Source organism: Neomonachus schauinslandi, chromosome 10 (assembly GCF_002201575.2).
Source record: "Neomonachus schauinslandi chromosome 10, ASM220157v2, whole genome shotgun sequence".
Taxonomy (NCBI): Eukaryota; Metazoa; Chordata; class Mammalia; order Carnivora; family Phocidae; genus Neomonachus; species Neomonachus schauinslandi.
The window spans coordinates 49,905,972-49,928,819 of record NC_058412.1 but is presented as its reverse complement, the minus strand read 5'-3'; the positions used below and the strand labels follow the sequence as shown (position 1 = coordinate 49,928,819).

At 35.5% G+C, this 22,848-nt stretch overlaps 1 protein-coding gene across 4 annotated transcripts in view; it reads right to left on the bottom strand.

The window, feature by feature from the left end:
- The window catches only part of EXOC6B (exocyst complex component 6B), a 618,113-nt gene that overhangs the window by 355,884 nt on the left and 239,381 nt on the right, over positions 1 to 22,848 (bottom strand). For all 4 annotated transcript variants that reach the window (XM_021699245.1, XM_021699246.2, XM_044918888.1 and 1 more), the window contains exons 7-8: positions 21,009 to 21,185; positions 5,174 to 5,242 (exon numbers count right to left, since the gene is read on the bottom strand). In XM_021699245.1, coding sequence (XP_021554920.1) covers positions 5,174 to 5,242; positions 21,009 to 21,185 — 246 coding nt within the window. The remainder of the gene's footprint in view (positions 1 to 5,173; positions 5,243 to 21,008; positions 21,186 to 22,848) is intronic.

Genomic DNA, 22,848 nt, shown 5'->3' with positions numbered 1-22,848 from the left:
TCCTTTAGCAAAAGAGATATCTGAGTGCTTTTTTAAAGTCCATCTAGGTCTGGAACAGCAATGTCTAAAAAATAAACATGTATTCCAGAAATAGAGCTGAGCTCTTACCACTAGTTGTACTTTTTCAAAACTAGGAAACATTATGAATGTGTGAATGAGGAAAGAGGTCTGTCTCTGCCACATAAACGATGCCTTATCAAATTATTACAGAACATTTATGAATGCCAAATATTTCAACACTACAGAGTATCAGTGTGTGGAATTTATTTTTTAAACGGGCAGTTTAAGGCCCTCCTTAAACTCACAGTTTAGGATGACACAGATTTCATGTATTTACAAACATATACGTTTTGAATAATTGATAAACTTTGTATGTTGATGGCAGAGACTAGAACCTCTGCCTACATGTCTATGCTTTACATCATATACTTTAAAAAATACCAATAATGTGTCTAATAATCAGGATCAGAGATACATAACTCTTGCCAAGTTAACTGCACTGATTAATAAATTCCAATGATGTGCCAAAGACGGACTGAGGCACCATTCAGATATTATCTGTAACTGTACTAAGCAGATCATTATTATCAGAGCTCACATATGAGAAAGCTAAGGTTTAGGTAACTTGCCTCACACCACACAGCTAGTAAGTGTGCAAATTAATTACTTCAGTACTCCTATGAATCACTTGTAGAGTTCTCATTTGAGGAAAATTTGTTACATTTTCTATATCATAAAATCTTAAGGAAGCTCACAAAAACTAGCAGATAAATACTGTGATGAGATAAAGTGCTGGCACATTATAGTCATTCAAAGACTGTAACTTCTCTCCTGGTAGACTGTAATTTTTTAAAAGCAGAAGTCCTTGCTCTTATTTATACATCCTTGCTCTACAAACCCATTTCACGCAGAACAGAAATTCAGTAAGTGTTTAGTGAATAAGTAAATGAGCGATAAAGTTTGAGTTAGCATACGCTCAAACAAATGTACTGCATTTTTTAGCTATCACGTACTTATTCCTTCAGTTAGTATTTATTGAGTACCTACTATATGCCAAGTACTGTTGCTGACACTGAACATATAACACTAAACTAAACAGACTACTGGTTTTCATACTTTTACACTATTTGAGAGGAAAAGTACACTTGATTTTGCAATTATGAGACTTAACAATAAAATACAAAATGATTAAAAATAAAAAAAATAAAAGGAACTGAATTCCAGATTGTTAAAAAAAAAAAAGCAATAATATATCCTCATCAAGTTGGATTTATCTAAAGTATACAAGGATCATTTAATATCACAAAAATCTATCAGTGAAACTCACCACATTCATGAACTAAAGGATAAAGACCACAGGACTGTATCAATATATTTGGAAAACAAATCCAATAAAATTCAATACTCATTTATGTTCTTATAAAAAACGATCAGGAGTCTGGAATAACTAGATAAAGAATATTTACCAAAACTTTATTGTAAACATCAGTTAATGGAGAAACTTTGGATACCTTCCATTACAGATCAAAAATCAGACAAGGATGCCTACTATTATCTCCCTGAACAACAAAGTAATGATGATCCTGGTCAATACAATAAAACAATATGAAGAACAATGAAATATATGGATAGCAAGAAAATAAACAAGTCAATATCTGCAGATCAACTACATAGAAAATCTATCATAAACCAAAAAACAAACCATAATAAAAGAGTTGAGCAAGGTTGCCAGACTTAAGGTAACTTACAAAAATCAAGAGCATTCCTCAACATCAGCAATTATTAATTAAAAAGGAAAGTTGAAAACAGCAACAAAAACTGTATTTTGCTATTAACCTTAAAAGAATCCCCAAAACTGTTAACATAGAAACAAAGCTTAATAATTTAAAAGTAGACTTTTCCATGAGTAGCATGACTTAGCATTATAAAGTTATTAATTCCTCCCAAAATTTATCTATCAATTCAAATCAAAATTCTAGAAGAAATTTTTTTAATGAACTCAAAGATTCTAAAATATATAGAGAGAACCACTAAAATCTACTCCTGAAACTAAGATTACACTATTATCACTCTAGGTTAACTAACTGGAATTTAAATAAAAATTTGAAACAAAATAGAAGACTGAAGAAGTAGAAGAGGAGGAGAAGGAAGTGGAGGAGGAAAAAGAGGAAGAGGAAGAGAAGAAGAAGAAGAAAAGAAAATGATGGTAGAAAATGATTCTGTCACAAGATAAGCCTCAAGGAAGTCACAACTTTAAGGTAGCCCCAATTTATTTTAACTTCTTTGGGGGAAAAGGTACCGAAGCCTTTCCATTAAAAAAAAAAAAAAAAAAAAAACTACTGATATAGACAGCTATTTTCATTATGAAATTCATTCTATACTTGAATAAAATAATGTGATTTTTAATAAATAAATAAATAAATAAAATAGAGAAAATAAAGGTTCATAAATAGTAAAGGCAATTTAAAAGAGGAGAAATGAGAAGGGACCTGTTTTACCACACATGTAGATGTATCACAAACCCAAATTCAACTAACTAGAGAATTGAGAAACAGATTCTCATATATGGATATTTCAAATTGAGAAACAGATTCTCATATATGGATATTTAGTATATGCCCAAGGTACTATCAGGAATCAGTGGGCCATATACAGATTATGTAGTAGATGGGACTGGTAAAACTGAATTCATCATATAAAAAAAAATTCAGTTGGATTCCCAATTCATACTATATACTACAGTGAATCCAAGATGGATCAATATCAAGATGTGATGGGAAAAATGTTAAAGGTAACATAAAGGGAATGCCCTATGACCTTGAATAGAAAGAGAGGTTTTTTTTTTAAAAAAAAAAAAAAACAATACTTAAAAAGTACAAACTCTAGGAGCGCCTGGGTGGCTCAGTTGTTAAGCGTCTGCCTTTGGCTCAGGTCATGACCCCAGGGTCCTAGGATCGAGCCCCGCATCAGGCTCCCTGCTCCGTGGGAAGCCTGCTTCTCCCTCTCCCACTCCCCCTGCTTGTGTTGCTTCTCTCACTGTGTCTCTCTCTGTCAAATAAATAAAAATCTTTAAAAAAAAAAAATTATCTTAAAAATATCCATATGCTTGGAAATTAAGAGATGCATTTCTAAATAATCCATGAATCAAAGAAGAATTTGTAATGGAAATTAGAAAATGTTTGAACAAACATACTATATTCAAAACTTGTGAGAGTAGCTAAAGCAGTGTAAGAGGGACACAACTTTAAAAACACATGTACAATTGACCCCTGAACAATATGGGTTTGAACTGCACCAGTCACTTAAATAGGGATTTTTTTCAATAAATACAGTATAGTAGTATAAATGTCTTTTCTTATGATTTTCTTAATATTTTCTTTTCTCTAGCTTACTTTATTATAAGAATGTAGTATATAATATATAAAACACGCAAAATATATTAATCTACTATTATCAGTAAGGCTTCTGGTCAACAGTAAGCTATTAGTTTAAGTTTGGGGGGATTCAAAAGTTATATGGGGAGCACCTGGGTGGCTCAGTCGTTAAGCATCTGCCTTCGGCTTAGGTCATGAGCCCAGGGCCTCGGGCTCCCTGCTCAGCGGGAAGCCTGCTTCTCCCTCTCCCACTCCCCCTGCTTGTGTTCCCTCTCTCACTGTGTCTCTCTCTGTCATATAAATAAATAAAATCTTTAAAAAAAAAAAAAATGCAAACTCTAAGGTTAAAATTGATGGATTTAATTACATTAAAATCAAGGATTTGTTTGTGAAAGATAATACATACATAGTTTAAAGTCTGGGGGCAAACTGGGAAAAAAGACATTGGCAACATCCTAAACTGTCAATATCTACAATATATAAGGAATTTCTGAGATTTCTCTTTCTAGCAAAGAGAAAAAAACAAAATTTGGCTTAAGAAAGCCAATACAAAATTGAACGAAGTTACAAATAGGCATTTCAGAGAAGAAAAATCTTAAATGATTAGTGAGTCTATAAAGAGAAGCACAATGTTATCAGTAATCAAAGATATGCAAATTAAAACAAAGAGATATCCTTCAATATCTATCAGGTTAGCAAAAATTAGTTAAAATAAATATTATACATATACCTTGGACTTATATGAAATAATGATAATCATGTGTCACAAACTAAGATGTATATGATTTATTTAATTCTCTGCACATGAGATTGAAAAAAAAATTATCTACTTATTTTAGCTGCCTTGAGACAACTCAATCTATACCTTGCTCCATCTTCATATGATAAGGAATGATAGATGGAGAGAAGGAGTGGAGAGAGGGAGAAGAAAGGAAGACGGGAAGTGGAAATCAGAGAGCAAGGAGAAGTAGGAGGAGGAAGGAGAGGAGGGGAGAAAAAATCACCAAGTCTTTTCTCAGACTAATGGGAATCACCTCAAAGTACTCTGGCCATGAAGCTCACAGACCAGTGTCCCAGCCTGTCTGGAGTAAAGACTACGTGACACTGTATGAAACATATGAAGAAAGAAAATGGATAGAAGACTGGCCAAAAGACTCACTCAATCATATTATAAAATAACCTGAGAGAAACTTCACAGAACTTTGCTATTAAGAAATACCAATAATGGACTTCTCTCATCAATCTGTCTTTGATGATACTTTTTAATTTTTTGGTTGCTTTTGTGTGTATTATGTGTCTGCATGTAGGTGTACTACCAAGATGGAGAAAGGGCTATTTCTTATAATACCATTAACACCCATAACAACTTCCCCCCAGAGAGATTCCTCCTTGCATATGTTTTATATGACAAAAGAAGTAAGTGTCATCAGGAATAAAAAAATAAAGTTTTTATAAATATTATTTTAATATATAAACATAGGCTATTTTTATGTATATAACTACATCATTACATTAAGAACAGAAATCTGTGTATGTGACTATTTCTAGGTATAATCTTATCATTTTTGGTGACTGATAGAAATTAATGTTATTCACTTATATCATTACATCATTACATGGCAAACAAAAGATTCAAGAAGAAAAGGATAATTTTTTATAATTAATACTCCTTAAATAAGTTTCTTTTTTCTTACTCTTAATAAGAGTAAACAGAAAAACAGAAAAACTATAAAAAATGAGAAAGAAGAGTTTTTAACTCAATATACATCTTTATGAGTCAGAGCCAGATAAAGACTCACCAGGACAGAATATATGTGTAGACATCGATAAACAGGAGAGAAATCCACCAAATCTTGGGCTCCGGGTACCTGCAAAACAAACAAGATTGTCACAAAATATTCAAACAAAGCTATGAAGAACTTTGAACTGCATTCATTTTTACTATTCAAGTGTAAAAACTAAAAGCCAGTTCTAGTTTCTAGGAGAAAAACACAGAACAAACAAACCACACTCCCAGAAACCTAGTTTTGGTATTTTAGACATGGGATTAATAAACTGTGAAGATATCAGCAAGGCTGGGACACAGAACAGAAGGCTAAATAACAGAAAAGAGTAACAGGTGTCACGGGCCCTGCATCTGCTTTTAGAAATATATTTTAGGCTTCAAAAAGGAAGCCTCCAAAAAGGAAGAGAAGAAAGTGGGAATGTGATTTTAACCATGTGACCGCCATCTTCTTAGATTCATGGTGGTCTATATAAAAGACTAAGTTGCAGTGGTCAAAACCAAAATTTGCCACACAGGAGGAATTAAATGACCTGCCAGCCACCTTCTGAAGGGCATAAGAATTAGTATTTACATCAACATGCAATCAAAATACAGAAATATGCTAGAAAGAGAGGGGGATCATGTAAAAAGTAAGAAAATAAATGGAAAAGCCAAACCTAGAAGTAATGCCAGAAAATTATAACATGAACAAGGTAGACAGATTAAATCTAGACATCAACAGACAAAGTAAAACAACATTAGGTAAGAACTGGAGATAGCCACGGTGCTAAAACTGTTTGGTTATGTGGCCTGACAATGAGTAACTCACAATTTACTTTTGCCTCAATTTCTTCAACTGAGAAAGGAAACTATTCCCTATACTGTTGGCCTATAGGAATTAAACAAGAATACAAGGACACAAAGTAAATATTGAACAAAACAAAATAAAGCAAAAAAGAAAAGACAAAATTGCTTAAGAAATCATCAAAATAAAAGACCTAGCTGCAGGTTTTACTGTAACACTGGTAACTGTAGGATTCATCAGAATAGGAGCAGCAGGGCGCGTCTAATTTGGGTTGAGCTGACTCATGATGACAAGGTCGGTTTTCCTTATTCCATCAAGGATGGCTCATTTCTTTTTCGGGGGTATAAGTTTCTTCACCAAGATGTTTTTCCTAGTGAAATCTACTCATTCTACAACTCAGCAACACAATTCCCGTCCCTCCAAAATCACCACCTCTCTACATTTACTGGTTCAAATTCATTGACTATTCTGTTCATTTGCTATATACCCATGATAGCACACACTGAGTCTCTATGTTTAAGAAACTCCCAGTGCTAGATACTCTGTAAGCGCTCAAAAACAAAAACAAAAGAAAAATTAAAAAAATAAAAACCTCTTATGAATCCAAAGCTTGATAGTAAGATGCTTAAGATTCTACACCATGAACCAAGCATAGATTTATTTAAAAAAAAAAAAAGGCCATTAGAAAAGTTAGTGAGCATTACAAAATCACTGAGAAAAACATTTTATGGACAGATAAACACCATATAATTTTTTAAAAAAAGATTAAAAAGCACATAAAAATTGTAACCTTAAGAGTACAAAAGGACACCTATTTTCATCTTAATAACACAAAAAGAGACAATAGGTCATCATTTTAGACACTCTTATTTGAAATGACCACAACATTAAAGCATCTTTACAGTCTTCCCTGTTGGATTACAAAGTAAAGATGTGAAGGAAATTTACTTTAGCTTGCCAGAAAAACAGGGCCTACTAGTGAAAACTTCAACTAAGCAAAACACAAGCTCAAAAGATGAAAAATAGAAAAATTCATAAAATTATATTGATAGTATTTCAACTACATAAAAATTACACATACATATGAAAAAAGATAAGAAACATAAAAAAAGTTTTGATCTATACAGGAAATGAAACTTGTTTCTTTTATTTAGAACTTAATGACTATAAAGTTATTTATAACAAATATACATTTATAAAAATTTAAGGAAATTTAAATAAATTCAATCACAACTTTGTTCCTATGTTCTTCTTTATGCAGTTTATTTATTTTGCTTTGCTTTGACTCAGAACCATTAATTTCATTCAAAAGGAAACTGCTCGTAAGCCATTCTCAGACAGAGCCGTGGCACCTTCACATGTCAAACCCATCCTTACAGAATGCACATCCACATTAGGGGACAGTTTCCCTAAAAATCTGTGATGAATAAGCTAGTGGTAGCCCTTACTAATGGGCTACAAAGAGTGGTTTATCTGGACCAACTGAAAAATAGATACATTTAGAGAGAACAGAAAGGTTTCCCTGTCATTTCCAACAAATATTTCCAACCAAACCTATTCTCTGCGAGGCTGTCTTGACATCCTCATCCTCAGCTTCAAACTGTTTAAAATGCCCTGACCTGAAGTATTGGCTTTGCTATTTCTTAGCCTCTGCAACCATAATCCAGTTACGTTCCCCTAAGCAAAGGACTGCCTGCTTTGAAAGGAGTCCACAGAAATCTAGACAGGAAAAGAAGGAGCAAAATGGGGTTTCAGTTCACAAACTTTACCTCCACCCCTAAAATAGCCTACTATTTAGAAATCATTTGTCCTCCATGCTCCCTTCTGCGAGGAACACTAGGAGCACTGCAAGGAACCAAGAAGAGTGCTGTGAGGAGAAAGGTATGTAAAGCATGCACTGATTCATGTTGCTTTGAGCTAGATGTGTTTTCTCTGCCTCCACTAATGAAAAAGAATCACATCGACCGAAAGGCAAAAGGAGAGCAACATACACTGTACGTGAAGGAATGCCACACGTTTGGAAGGATAAGAAATGAACTTTCAAAAATGTAAATAGATGGGAGTGGGAAAGAGAACAGAAGTCAGTTTCTCCTGACTCATATAAATAGGTCTGTTTTAAGGTCCACATTTTGCTCCCCATTTAAAATGCAAAACCTCTGTCAAGGTTGTCTTCATTCTTCTTCCCCTCCTGTTTGCCCTTCTCTCCCCTCAAGTGCAAAGAATGATTCAAGCAGGTTTAGGTTTCAGCTGGCGCAGAGGGAGGGGTCCAAGGACACTTTCTTAAGCTAACAATGACAGTCTCTAATGGTTTCTGTCTCCTAACAAAAGCCAGGACTCCGTCTTTATCAGCTTCATCTAATTTTTCCTTTCCAAAGTAAATAACACAGCCCTTGCATTTTACACATGTCCAAGTTTGACAAATCATTATCGACTGGGACTATAACTGATAAGAGATAACTTTGTGGTAGGACGTTGTCATTTCCTCTCATAAGGGCTTTCTTTCTGAGATACAGAAACATGATTAAAATAGTTAAACATTTCCTCTGCCTGGCAGTCAGGAACTCAAGACATTAAGATACTGGAGTCTGTATTTTTCTAGTTCAAATAGATCTATGGAGATACCACCAGCAGCCACAAACAGTATACTCAAGATTATCCTGCTTTTTTAACTAGTTGTTTTCCTTATGAATTCACATGAAATAATTTCATCACCAAGGACAGCAGCTGCCTAATTCCCTATATAGTTTCTGAATGGAGAGCATTAGTGCTTTCTGTCAACTCAAACCTCTTTATTATCAGGAAGGAGCAAATTATACGTAAGATTTTAGATTCTGTAACTAAGAAATCTGTGCCACAGAGCATGTTATAATATTATATGTTAAAATTTAAAATAACATAAATAATAAGCTATTAAAAGAATTTAGGAGTGGCTGGACTACAACAGTCAGAGGTAGATATGATGAAGGCAATGCTTATTCTACAATTACACATTCACATACCAATTACAGATCGTGCATCACTAGATGCCAATATAATGGCTAGTCTGTCCGTTTCAATGTGCTTCTTACATTTGTAGGATACATATTACATACATATTAATAGCTTCCATCAAAGCTGTAGTTTTTGTTACTTATTGTCTGTAGATTTTGTTAAATAGCATTATATCCTATCAATGCATCAGCTATCATATTATGCCACTATGCAGGTGACAAAAAAAGAGTCTGAGGACAAAGGAAGCTATAAAATAAGAAAAGTAAATTTATAAACAGGATCAATGAAAGGCACCCTGAAAAAATAGTCTTATGAGCCTCTGCAGGCAATATATATTAGAGAAGATGTAAAGATTCAGAGTAGAAATGGAAATATTAGATGGTCAGGAAGAAAAGAAGCATAAACATTTCTTTTTTTTTTTTTAAGGATTTTATTTATTTGAGAGAACAAGCGGAGGGGAGAGGCAGAGGGTGAGGGAGAAGCAGAAGCAGGCTCCCCACTGAGTGGGGAGCCGAACGCAGGGCTTGACCCCAGGAATCAGGGATCATGACCTGAGCCGAAGGTAGATGCCCAACCAACTGAGCCACCCAGGCACCCCAAACATTTCTGATTATAAAAATTCTTGTGAAACATTAGGATCTTCTTGAAATGTTTTTCTTCTTCTCTAATATATCTTAGATCAAGTCAAAGAAAGTCTCTGAAAATGGAAAGGTTAATGGGTAAGTTCCTCTCATAAAGAATAAGGAAAATGATTTTACATATTAAAGAAAAAAGGAGATTTTGGTTTTTTGTTTTTTTTTTAAAGGTTCTATCTATTTGACAGAGAGAAAGACAGCCAGAGAGGGAACACAAACAGGGAGAGTGGGAGAGGGAGAAGCAGGCTTCCCGCAGAGCAGGGAGCCCGATGCGGGGCTCGATCCCAGGACCCTGGGATCATGACCTGAGCCAAAGGCAGACGTTTAATGACTGAGCCACCCAGGAGCCCCAGGAGATTTTGGTTTTAAAATAAATAATGACATTCAAGCTTTAACAGATATATCTATTTAACATTTTTATAACACCTTCCTTCCCCCCCCCAACAAAGGAGGTGAAAGTTAGTAGCTATTTCTACTATCTTAATTAAGACTCACTAATGAAGGGAGGCAGGAAAAAAAAGTCTGCAGGTAACAACCAGATAGATCTACCTGCTTTACTAGTAGGTAAGCATATCATTAGGAAAAGGAAATAGAGTACAAGAAAAGACTGCTTGCCTCCTTCCACTCAAGAATATTTACCTATCCTGCTGATAAAGACAGTACATGAAAGAAAGAAATGCATTAGTGTGCTCTAGTCTTGTTGTTCACAGCTGTCCCAGGAGACACACACACACACACACAACACAGGCCACTTATTTTTCTCTTATGAAACCTTTCAAAGTAGGTGGATCATCCAAAAAGAGTATGATAAAAATTTGCAAGGAATTTAGATATGTTTCTCACTAATCATTTGAGTCATTCTTCTTGAAAATACTTTTGATTACCACTTTACACAAAACAGTTCCTTGGTATTAGTAAATGAACGCAGGGACTTGGTGTCCATTTCTGAGCATTAGTTGGATCTCAAGTCATTAAAATGTACCAGGCATCTTTCTGAAGAGAGAAAACAACAAATGATTAGCTGAAAGAGCATTACCTTTGCACTCAAAGATCAATTTTGACTGCCCATATTATGTCTGGAAGCCAGGAAATACCTGGCAAACATTTTTCACCAGTGTGTTTTTCTGTACTACTTTGCTTCCAAACTTCAGAGAAAAGAAAGGTAGAATTCATTTGGACATAATCTTCCACAGAGCTGGACTAAACACCATGGATGCATCAACAAACTAGAAGGCCTAGGATTCTAAGTGACTAGAATTAGCAAAAGTACGAGAGAATTTTCTAAACCTCTGAACATGTAAGAATACCCTGAACAGAGCCCTATCCTAAAAACTGCAGGATTTGACTGTAGAGCTTCTCACAAGTTACTAGGATTCTTCCTGAGAAATCCCTAGACAAATTACCACTTAATTTACTCAAGTGTTTGCACTAAACAGAAGAAAATCAGGAAAAATCACCATTCTTCCTTTACCAAAACACTGCAAAAAACCTTGTGGCCAAAATCAAAAGATACTCCCTCAAGAATTCTCTGCTTCAAGCTGAACACAGGGGCAGTAAAATTTCAAATCCTAGTAATATATACAGTTGCTAAGCACCCTGCCAGTACTTGGTATGGTCAGTATTGTTTTAAGCTAATTCTAATAGCTGTGTAGCCGAAACTGTATTTTAATAAGAAAATATTGGAAATTGTTAAATACCCACATGTAGGAGATTGGCTCAATAAACTGTGCTACATTCAAATAATGGAGTACTATTTAGCAATAAAAATAGAATGAGAAAGATTTCTATGAACTAATATGGAGCCATTTTCAGGATATATTTTCAAGTGGAAAAACAAGGTACAAAAATACCTTATATTGTATGTTATTATATTATTAATAGTCCTGTTGTGTAAGGTATGAGGAAGGGTACTTGTATACACACACACACACACATTAATGATACTGATTACTTACGAAGAGTGGGTAGGAGCAGGGTGGAAGGGATAAAGAGGATAATGCGATATCACGGAATATATCTTCTTATATAATTTTGGTTTTTGAAACATGTTTATATTTTACATGCTCAAAAAATTAAATTAATAAGGTTGGGGAACTCTAAAAAATATACAAAAGAAACAAATGAACCCAATTATGTATCAACTTGGTAACAATCACACAGAAGAAAAGTAGCAAAAACTTTTGAACAAAATACTCTGAACTTTAGCCCCAGTGGGATATATTCTAGGATAAAAAGAATTGCAAAGAAATGTTGAACCTCGTAAGCTTATTGCTTTTAGTGACATTTACATAGCAATTCTGAAACTATTTTGTGTTATATGAGTAGGCAAATTATTAAATATATTAATTCTCTGGGAACCAGAATTCTCAGAGGTACAAATATGGAATAGAAGAAGACCTACGATATTCGGGTGAAATTTAGAAGCATCAGCTTTACCTCAAGATTTCTAAAACTCTCCCTGTGTTAGTGCAGTGTGTGTATTTCTTAGCTCTGTCCACAGAAGGAGTGTACCTAATGCCCACATCTCAGTTTCTATATACAATTCTCCAATAAAAGGGACAAGAGCTCTTTGATGAAATATCTCATTCCAGGGCTAGAGCTGAACTTGGAGTGAACCAAGAACATCCTGTGCCAGAAAAAAAAAAGGAAGTGCTCAAAAATTGATGGAAACGTGTCAAAGGATAATGAATAAGACTCCCACTGGCCAAATCTGGAACAATTAGAGAATCAAAATGAAAGACAAGAACGGAATGTAACTCATTTTATATAAAATAAAAATTCATGTACCAATACTAACACTAAAAATAAAAGGAAAGGGACAAAAGGAAAGTTCTTTATAGAAGAATGCCAGCTAATCAATGTGAAAGAAATGATAAAAATAGAGAAGTCACTGTTTTATAATCGACATAGTAATACATGATTCAGGAACAAATCATCAATGAATTCTAAATCACCAAATCAGAAAAACTGCTAGGGAACAAGACAGTCAGTCTCAAGATCTAAAAGTACCACACCACAGATCACTTATTAATTTAAAAAGGAGAAGGGTACCTTTACAGGGCAGAGTAGACACCACCTTAACCAACCGTGTGCTTCCTGATATGATGCACTAAAAAGGACGTAATATTACTTTTATAATAATCAAAAATGATTAACCTGAACCTAATCATGAGGATTACCAGATGTACCTAAATAGAGGGATATTAAAGGAAAATAAACAAACATAAAAATTAAATGCAATGCATGATACTTGTCTCGATGTGGCTACAGGAAAAAGTGAAAAAAATCAAAAACATTACTGGGACAACTGGGGAAATTTGTACATGGGTTATACGTTAAGTGGTAGTATTATATCAATGTTAAAATTTCTGAGTGTGATCACTGCATTGTAGTTATGTAGAAGAATGTCAGTCTTGGCAAACCATAGATTATTGTATTGAGATTTCAAATATGATAAATGAAGTATGCAACTTTCTTTCAATTGGCTCAGCTTTGGTAGGGAGAAGAAGAGGACTGATGAAATCAATTCTCTCAAAATCAAATTTTTAAGATTGAAGGTGCCAAATTTTAATAAGTGGACTATTTAAGTGAAGATACACGGATGTTCATTTTAACACTCTTGTAACTTTTCTGATGATCTAAAATTCTTCAAAAAAAAAAAAAATTCTTACAAAGAAGGTGTTACTCTAGAGGTGGGGTTTGGGCAAGACAGGCGAAAGGGGTCAAAAGTTACAAATTTCCAATCATAAAATTAAGAAGTCATAGAGATGTAGTGTACAACATGGTAACTATAGTTAGTAATACTGCATTGTATATTTTAAAGTTTCTAAGAAGATCTAAAAGTTCTCCTCACAAGAAAACAAAATCCTGTAACTATGTATTGATGGATGTTAACCAGACTATTACGGTGATCATTTTGCAATATATACAAATATTGAATCATTATGCTGTACCCCTGAAATTAATATAATGTTATATATCAATTATACCTCAATTTAAAATAAAGAATGGATGGATGGATGGATGAGTGATGGGTATTCAGAAGAGGTCACATTGAGCTAGTCCTCAGGGAAAAGTAGAATTCAGTATTTTAGACAAGGATGAGAGAAAAAGGAGTATATTCCCTAATTAGTTATTAGCAACTTAGTACAGAGTGAAGGGGGTGGTTGAAATAAGAAATTTGTAAAAAAGGAGAAATTCTAGAAGACCTGAAAAGTCAGGTAGATGTTTATAATTGAAGTAAATAATTTCAAAATGACAAGAACTTTATACTATCAGTACAATGAAAAAATTTTAAAGATATTAAATCAATGTGAGGCATAATATAGCCTTGTCACCAGATAGACCTAGAAGATAAAAGAATTAAGAAAACCAGCGGGGCGCCTGAGTGGCTCAGTTGTTAAGCATCTGCCTTTGGCTCAGGTCATGATCCCAGGGTCCTGGGATCAAGCCCCGCATCAGGCTCCCTGCTCAGCGGGAAGCCTGCTTCTCCCTCTCCCACTCCCCCTGCTTATGTTCCCTTTCTCACTGTCTGTCTCTGTCAAATAAATAAATAAAATCTAAAAAAAAAAAATCTGAGATGCAATAATAGTTTTTGGGACGCCTGGGTGGCTCAGTCGGTTAAGCGTCTGCCTTTGGCTCAGGTCATGATGCCAGGATCCTGGGATCAAGTCCCACATCGGGCTCCTTGCTGCTCCCCCTGCTTGTGCTCTCTCTCTCTCTCACTCTCTCGCTCTGAAAAATAAATAAAATCTTAAAAAAAAAAAAAGAATTAAGAAAACCAAAAGAGAATGTCTAAAGTATGCCATAGTTTTCATTCAACTTTCTAAATTGCTTTTATTGCTTTTAAGTATGGGTATTTACTCTTCATTTGACTATATATATTCTTTTTTTTTTACTTTTTTTTTTTTTTTAAAGATTTCATCTATTCATTTGACAGAGAGAGAGACACAGCGAAAGAGGGAACACAAGCAGGGGGAGTGGGAGAGGGAGAAGCAGGCTTCCCACAGAGCAGGGAGCCTGACGCAGGGCTTGATCCCAGGACCCCGGGACCATGACCTGAGCCGAAGGCAGACACTTAACGACTGAGCCACCCAGGCGCCCCGACTATATATATTCTTAATAGACCAGTTTTCATTAAGAACTGAAGAAAAGGGTGTCTGGATGGCTTGGTCAGTTAAGCACCCGACTCTTGATCTCAGCTCAGATCTTGATCTCAGGGTCATGAGTTCAAGCCCCACACTGGGCTCCACATACATACATACATACATACATACATACATAACTAAACAAAATGTACTCTGTTGGGGCGCCTGGGTGGCCCAGTTAGTTGAGTGTCCGACTCTTGGTTTCAGCTCAGGCCGAGATCTCAGGGTCATGAGGTTGAGCACCACACCGGATTTCACACTCAGCATGGAGTCTGCCTGGGTTTCTCTCTCCCTCTCCCTCTGCCCTTCCTCCCCTGCACACACACTCTCTCCCTCTCTCAAATAAATAAAACTTAAAAAAAAAAAAAAAAAGAACTGAAGTGAAAAACCACTGTGGGTACTGGGAATAAGTGAATCAGGCCACCTTTTCAAATTGTATTCTCTTAACAGACACACTTTGTATGTGAAATAACTAGAACTGTTACTCATTTTTACAAAGAACTCTGTTCTTATCATTTTTTTTCCAAACATGTGGCCCTGTCAGTCTATCTTCCAGTTCACCATTTTTAAATACAGATCCAGTATAAGTAATAATATATTTCTCTCAATAGCTCAAAGGTGATAATACATGGCAATATCCAATGTACAGACACAACAGAGATTGTAGCTTAGTGAAAAAAAACATACCCTGGTGGCAACCTTGCTGCTCGAGGTGATTCTATTCCTACCATACTTAGGAAGAGCCTAAGTTGGAAATACAGATTTTTATGTGAATTCAACTACTTAAAAGTCGGCAAATAATTAAAAAACTTTTAAGTACTATGCAAGCCAACAGCCATTTTGCAAGCTATTTCTGGCCCATGGGCTGCCAATATGCAACCTCTGATTTTAACTCTAAAGTACTAATGGCATCTTTTATTTCACTTTAACTTACTGAGAAAAAAACCCTCATTTTGTTACCTTGCTGTCATTTGAAAGTGTTGCAATAAGCAATTTGAAATTTGGGTCAAACATCACAATAACCACAATTTTTCACAAGCAATTTAGTTTTAATTAATTATTGTCACTATTTTATAGGTGAGGAAAGAGAGGCTCAGAGAAGTTACATGACTTGCTCCAATATCACAAAGCTGACAGAACTTGTACTTTCTAAATACAAATCTTGTGTTCTTTCCAATCACCCGGTGTTATGGACCAAGTTGTGTCTCCCCCAAAGTTCGTATGTTGAAGCCCTAACCCCCAGTGTGACTGTATTTGGAAATATGGCCTTTCAGGAGGTAATTAAGGTTAAATGAAGTCACAAAGGTAGAGCTCTGTGAAAATAGGATTGGTGTCCTTATAAAAAAAGGAACACACACCAGAGGCATACGATCACAGAGAAAAGGCTGTGTGAGGACACAGCAAGAAGACACCTAGGAGGTGTCTTCCTCCTAGGAAGGAGGAAGGAGGAGGAAATCAACCCTGATGGCACCTTGATCTTGGTACTTCCAGCCTCCAGACTGTGAGAAAATAAATTTCTGTTGCTTAAGCCAGGCAACCTATGGTATTTTGTTATGGCATCCCTCGCAAACAAATAATCTTATCTCAAAATTAGTACAGTACCACAATCATAAAGACATCTCAGAAGGCATTATATATTATATGATACTTGTATTTAAATTAGCAATTCCATCCCGTTAACTCTGTATTTCAAAAAGGACACCAAAATCTTTAGAGCTAAACCTGACATGGATCATTTGGTCAACATTTATTTGACCCACACTATATAAAGAGTTGTATGGATAAAACAGTGACTACTGCCCTTTCACAGTATAAACAATTAAAAGAGATACAAACTAGAATAAGAGATGTGCCAGAAATATGGCACCAAGGAAGTGTTCTAAGAATGTAGAGGCTTTGAAATAATCTAGAAACAAAAAAAGAAATCATAGGCCCTGCTTCTTTAAACTATTTCTTACCCAACACTGCTTTTTTTTTTAAGCAGACTATTTGTTTACAGTAGATAATGTTCCATGAGTCCATGCAAATATGTTATCAAAAACTATATCAACTGGGGCGCCTGGGTGGCTCAGTCATTAAGCGTCTGCCTTCGGCTCAGGTCATGGTCCCAGGGTCCTGGGATCGAGCCCCACATCGGGCTCCCTGCTCAGCGGGAAGCCTGCTTCTCCCTCTCCCACTCCCCCTGCTTGTGTTCCTTCTCTCGCTGTATCTCTCTCTGTCAAATAAATAAATAAAATCTTAAAAAAAAAAAAAAGAACAGATTACTGTAAAAAAAAAAAAAAAACTATATCAACTTATGTATCACCTTTATTCCCCAAAGAAGGACATAGTCATAATGCCATAATTGTATATACTAATAGTATTGTGTGTACCAAGCACTGTGATGAGAGCATTATATATACTATTTCAGTCAATCTTTACAACTTTGCCCTCAGAAGGCATTACTGTCCCCCTTCTCACAAATAACACACCACCTAAAGTGTCCTTTGTATTTATCTTCAAATATCTCAAAAATTATACACCTGGGGCGCCTGGGTGGCTCAGCTGGTTAAGTGACCAACTCATGATTTCGGCTCAGGTCATGATCTCAGGGTCGTGAGATCAAGCCCCGTCTTGGGCTCCGTGCTCAGCGGGGAATCTGCTTGAGATCCTCTCTTTCCCTCTGCCCCTCCCCGGCTCAAACTCTCATGCATGAGCTGTCTCTCTAAAATAAATAAATAAATCTTTAAAGGAAAAAGATAGTCCTAATGAATCTAACACAAGTACATTCTCAATCTAAAAAGTTCACCACTTCTAAAACAAAATTGTAAAGTCCTATCTAGATATTTAGAGAAGAGCAATAATATCCACATATTCCTCAGGATGATATAGAGATTGAGTAAACTCCCCAAATCATACATACTTCCTTTGAAAATCAATTGAATTAAGTTGTTAGTCAAAAATGATCAAATGTCAGCAGTTTATATAGTTCAACTTTAACATATGACCAGTAAAAACAAAACACCTTACTTTAATTAAGGTGACTCTTTCATTAGCTTAGACAAAAATCAAGTACAAATAGAGAGAGAATTTTACAGAGGAATACTTTTCCTACAACACTTCTCAGCAATCGAGAGACTGACTCTGTCAGTTGGTTCTCCATGTGAGCTGGTTTTTTCATCCAAGATGACTTCATCTTCAGTTCCCAGCCTATTTAGTTTTTCTATGTCTGACACAAACTTTTATTTCAGTCCAACAATATATGAATACCTGCTTACTACGTTCTAAGCCATTTTCTAGGTGTTTGGGTTTTCTTACCCATCTCATTCTGTGGTCTCCCATTAAGTACCATCAACGCTGAAGACATAGTTAATAGCCTACAAATGTCCCTAGACTCAAAGAATGTACTAAGTATCACTTTCATTAAAAGTACAGGAAAAAGAAAAAGTCCTCACTTCAGTGAATAAGAAAATATCTAAACTTAAGTATATTAAATCAGAATCATAAAATTTCGTAAAAAATAATGCTGGCACTCTATTATAAGCAACAGATTTTAGAAAGCAAAAAAGTGTAACTTTCTCTTCAAGTACTGCATTCGTTGTTGGAAAATTTTAAGTCATATTAATGAAAAATCAGTAAGAGACCCAAACAGTCAAGGTTAAGTGACTGTTTTCTTTATTTGCTAAAAATGCTTCCTTGAGGTCCCCTCTATCCTTGCAACTCCAAGTGTGCTCTGCGAACAGAAGCACCATCCTCACCTGGAAGCCTGTTAAAAATGCAGATTCTCAGACTTCACACCCAACCTGCAGAATCTGAATCTGCATTTTATTAAGATTTGAAAGTAATTCCTATGCACATTAAAATTTCAGAAGCACTTAACCTACAACTTGGGTTCTTAACATGGCTCCTAAAGGCAACATGAGTTTCAGGAATCCCCTGAAATTTCATGGAGAACTTTTTGTGAGTGAATATATGCATATTTCACTGGGAAAAGACTCCATATATTTTTTTATCAAACTCTCAAAGGAATATATGACCCCAAATAGATTAAGAATCACTGCTCTACAGGATTCTGTGCCACAGTTTAGAAGTCAAAATATTTCAAAAACTATTTACGCTGCTCTCAATGAGGTCTGTTGAAGAATGACAAGAATGAAGGTCAGAACGTCACAGTGGGTCACGAAAGACCTTATCTGAAGAATTTATTCACACCATGCAAGAACTATGCCAAGAAACCAGTTTGGAGACATCTAAATAAATAATTCTCTACATGAGGTTTGAGATTAAGAATGTGCACTTGAAGAAGATTCAAACTGAGAAGTAAATAAATAGAAGGTAGGATTTTTTTTTTAAGATAGGATGCCATTAGATGACAGTGAAGTGCTGAATTCTTGTTGTAAGAGCTCAATCAGCAAATTTCTAACAGGATTCTGTTTGATTTGGGATATATGACCATTTTAAAATGCTCACTTCCAAGTACATTCTTATAATACTTTGTTTATGAGGAACCCTCAACATATTTCACTAGTCCCACTTTCTTTATCTTCTCTAGGCCTCAGAAGACAAAACAAAGAAGAAATAGAGCACAAAAATTAAAAAAAGGATTTGCCCAGGATCTTCAGTGAGTTTATGATAAAGAAGGTTCTACTATATATGATAACAATGTATATATTTCATTTTTTCATCTTATCATCTAACCATCTCTTCGGGGTGTGTATTATCCAGGGCACAGACTATGTCTAACTTCTGTTTCCTTAGGTCACAGTGCCTAATAGAATTTAATTTTCTTAACAGACACCCAAAATGTAAATAAAAGGCGTTAACTGGTCTTTCCTGATTCTGATGCTTGATTGTACTACTACTATAAGTTGTCATCAGTGATGGGCCTAATACCTGACAGTATGGCCTCCAGGGTGGATCCATATCCTACCATACCAGTCATTTCAGGCAAGAAGAGAGAAGGCTAGAAAATACTCAGGAGGATCAAGTCTTCTCTGCCCCTTTCTATCTCTATAGATATCAGGCAAAGGCCTGGTTCTTGTCTTAACTCCATTTCTTATCCAGGTACAATAGGGATTTTGATGAAACTTTCACACATTGTTAACTATTAATGTACCTCATTTATGTAATAAACATATCCTGATGAAAAATATGATGGTAGTGATACGTAACAGAAGTCGGCAAAAAAGAGTAACAACAGAACAGAAACTATCATTTGCAGACCACCTTCTACGGAGCAGGCACTTGTGTAGTCCTGTGGGGTAGAGGCTACTGTCTTTACTTGACAGATGAAGACTTAAGTCCCAACAGATTAAACAATTACCTAAGACTCCCAAGTGAGACCGTGACAAGTTTGGAGGTATAGTTTTTGGGTGGGAGGGGAGTAGGACAGAACAAGGATGGGGAAGACAGTGAACCCAATTTCATCTGGAGAAACAAAACAACGAAAAGGAGCCAAACACTTAAAGGCAAACAGGTGACAGAGCACAGGCATAAATGGTTCCTCACACAGGTCAGTGGACATTTAAAGAGTAAATGATATGAGTACTAATGATAATTTTAAAAAAGAAAACAGAACAAAATGGCAAAGGCAGGATCTGAATGCAAGGACTCCCAAGTTCATGCTCCTAACCACTACGTTCCCAAAGAAACTGATCCAGCTTATCTAAATGATAAGTATTTAGAAAAACATTTTAACAAGAAATCTCAAGTGTCACAGTAGTTTTATTTTTAAAAACACATTAAATATACTTTCAGCAAGTCAGGATATAAATATAGGTCCTCGTTAAGCAACTTAATCTTACTCTTTACCTGAAAGGACAGAAGTAATGTAAGAGGTTATGGATGTCCCAAAATTCCCAGATTCTCTATAATCACTCATATATTTATTTCCTCCAGAAATGCATTCTCAATTTTCCAGAGCCTTTTTATATTTTCAACCTAAGACCCCTTTATTTGCACCCCACTGTTTAAAGTAACAGCTTTTGTCTCAAGTAACGATGTTCCAGTTCAGAGGAGATCACCTAGATCTTTCTCTCGGTCAGATAAACTCTACTCTTTCTTAATGTAGTACCCAGGAGGTATATAATCAAAAACCTTAGAACTTTAAAAAAAAATGGATGAGTCTATTCAAAATCTAAACAATTAGAATCTAAGATATCATGATGCATCTTCAGTTTCCTTATATCGAGGCCCATTTGTATTTAAAATGATATTTAATACCTGGAAGATTACACATGGATAAACTTTTCCTCACATCTCAAAAATTAAACCTAACACTAGTCTCATTTCCCCAGTTCAAATGTTGGTTACCTCTTCATCATCTTCCTCATCTTCAACATCCAGAATTCCTGAATCCTGTTCAGACTTGGGGCTAGTGCTTTCGATCTCTGTATCAAAAATTGTGTATGCATCTTTTTTAGATTTTCTCTTGCTACCTATTCTGGGTTGTTGCAAGACGATGTTATCCAGGTTTCTTTGTTGTTGAGCCTAGGATAGAAACACATACACACACATTGAAAAAGAAGAAGAAAGAAAAGAAACAACTTAATTCAGCATTCGAAGAACTTCTAATTTTGAACAAGTTGGTATCTTAAAGAAAATACAATAGAGTGCCTTAAGACATAGTTTTAGCCCCAGAAATAAAACCAAACACATTAATACATATATTTTTAACCCTGAAGTTACCCATCTTGATTCATTTTCCCAGAAAAAAAAAAGATAACCAGTCAATATCATCAGAAGACTTTCCAAATATACCCACTACATCACCACAGAAATGAAACCTATCCTTCTTCACCTAAGTAGCCAAGAGATTAGTGCAAATGACTAAATATGCATCTCCTATGAGATACATGCCATGCTGGGATCATTGTGGTTGGGGGAAGAAGGACAAGAGCTTTTCAGGTTAGAAGACTCTAAGAACAGTTCTGTGGTTGTAAGAGACCAACCGAATGTAATCAGGGGAATGAAACATCTTAATAATTTGAACTAACTAATCCTTCAGAATTACATGACCTTAATCTGTGGAAAACAGAGTTTTAAAGGGTTTCTTCTTCTGAACTTTATAAAAAGGAAATGTAATCCTCTCAGCTTAACAAAACAGATTCAGATGGTGTGGTTTCCATCCATACAAGGAGGTGGAAAGTGTGACTATGTGGAGTCAACAACATAAGTATTAAACCACACAGTTTTAGAGCTGGAAGTGACCTCAGTTACGACTCAGGAAACTGAGGCTCTAAGACAAAGGATTTGTTTGAGGTCAGAAGGTCAGTTAGTGGTAAATCAGAAGCTCAACATGTGATCTCCTCAATTCCAGAGGAGAAATCTTCCTACTTCATCAACAGTTCCTCAAAGCATGACAAAATATATCCCCCACTAAAGGTTCTGTTGTCAAATACATGGGAAGCACTGTCGTCACGGAGCCTTCTTGCAGGTACAAAAAGCACACTAACAGAATAAAAACTGAGAGAAATCCTTTATAAGGAAATTTCTTTAATTTGGTTTAACCCAGCATGTTCCAAAATATTTTGCAATGGAACTTCCAGGTTTTTTTTAAATAATACTCAGGGTCATCCTAAGACACAAAGCTTTAGAAGGATAGCCTCTCAAAATATATGTTTCTTAATCAACATATGACGTTTCTCCTTGGTGACAGGCAGAAATTAGTTCTGGAGAAAATCAGAGTCTCCAAATATTCTGAATGAGATTAAGAAATTCAAGATAAATATTAAGTATGTTAATCCAGGCACTGGTTAAATGAGACAATTATAATAGGACAGAGAAAAACTTGAACTATGGGAGCTAGTTTCTGCCAAGTAAATGAAAAGAATCTATATTCCAGAGATCTGGATCAATGGACAAGCTTGTTTCCATGAATAATACTGGCTGATATTTTGGTTTGACTTACATAAAATATACCTGGCTTCAGTAACAAACTGAGAAAGAGAGGGTACCCAAAAACATTTATGTCTGTACATAAAACATACCTATCCTCCAAGCATTTTAGAACCTAAATGAGATAGAACAGTCTTTGTGCCTCCCCAGAGTCCTTAATCCCTTTTTGTGTGTTTACTTGGAAGTGGAAAAGAACTTACTACTTTTGGGAGGCACAAAGGAAAGGAGAACTTCCTAGATCTTTCATATTTAAAAA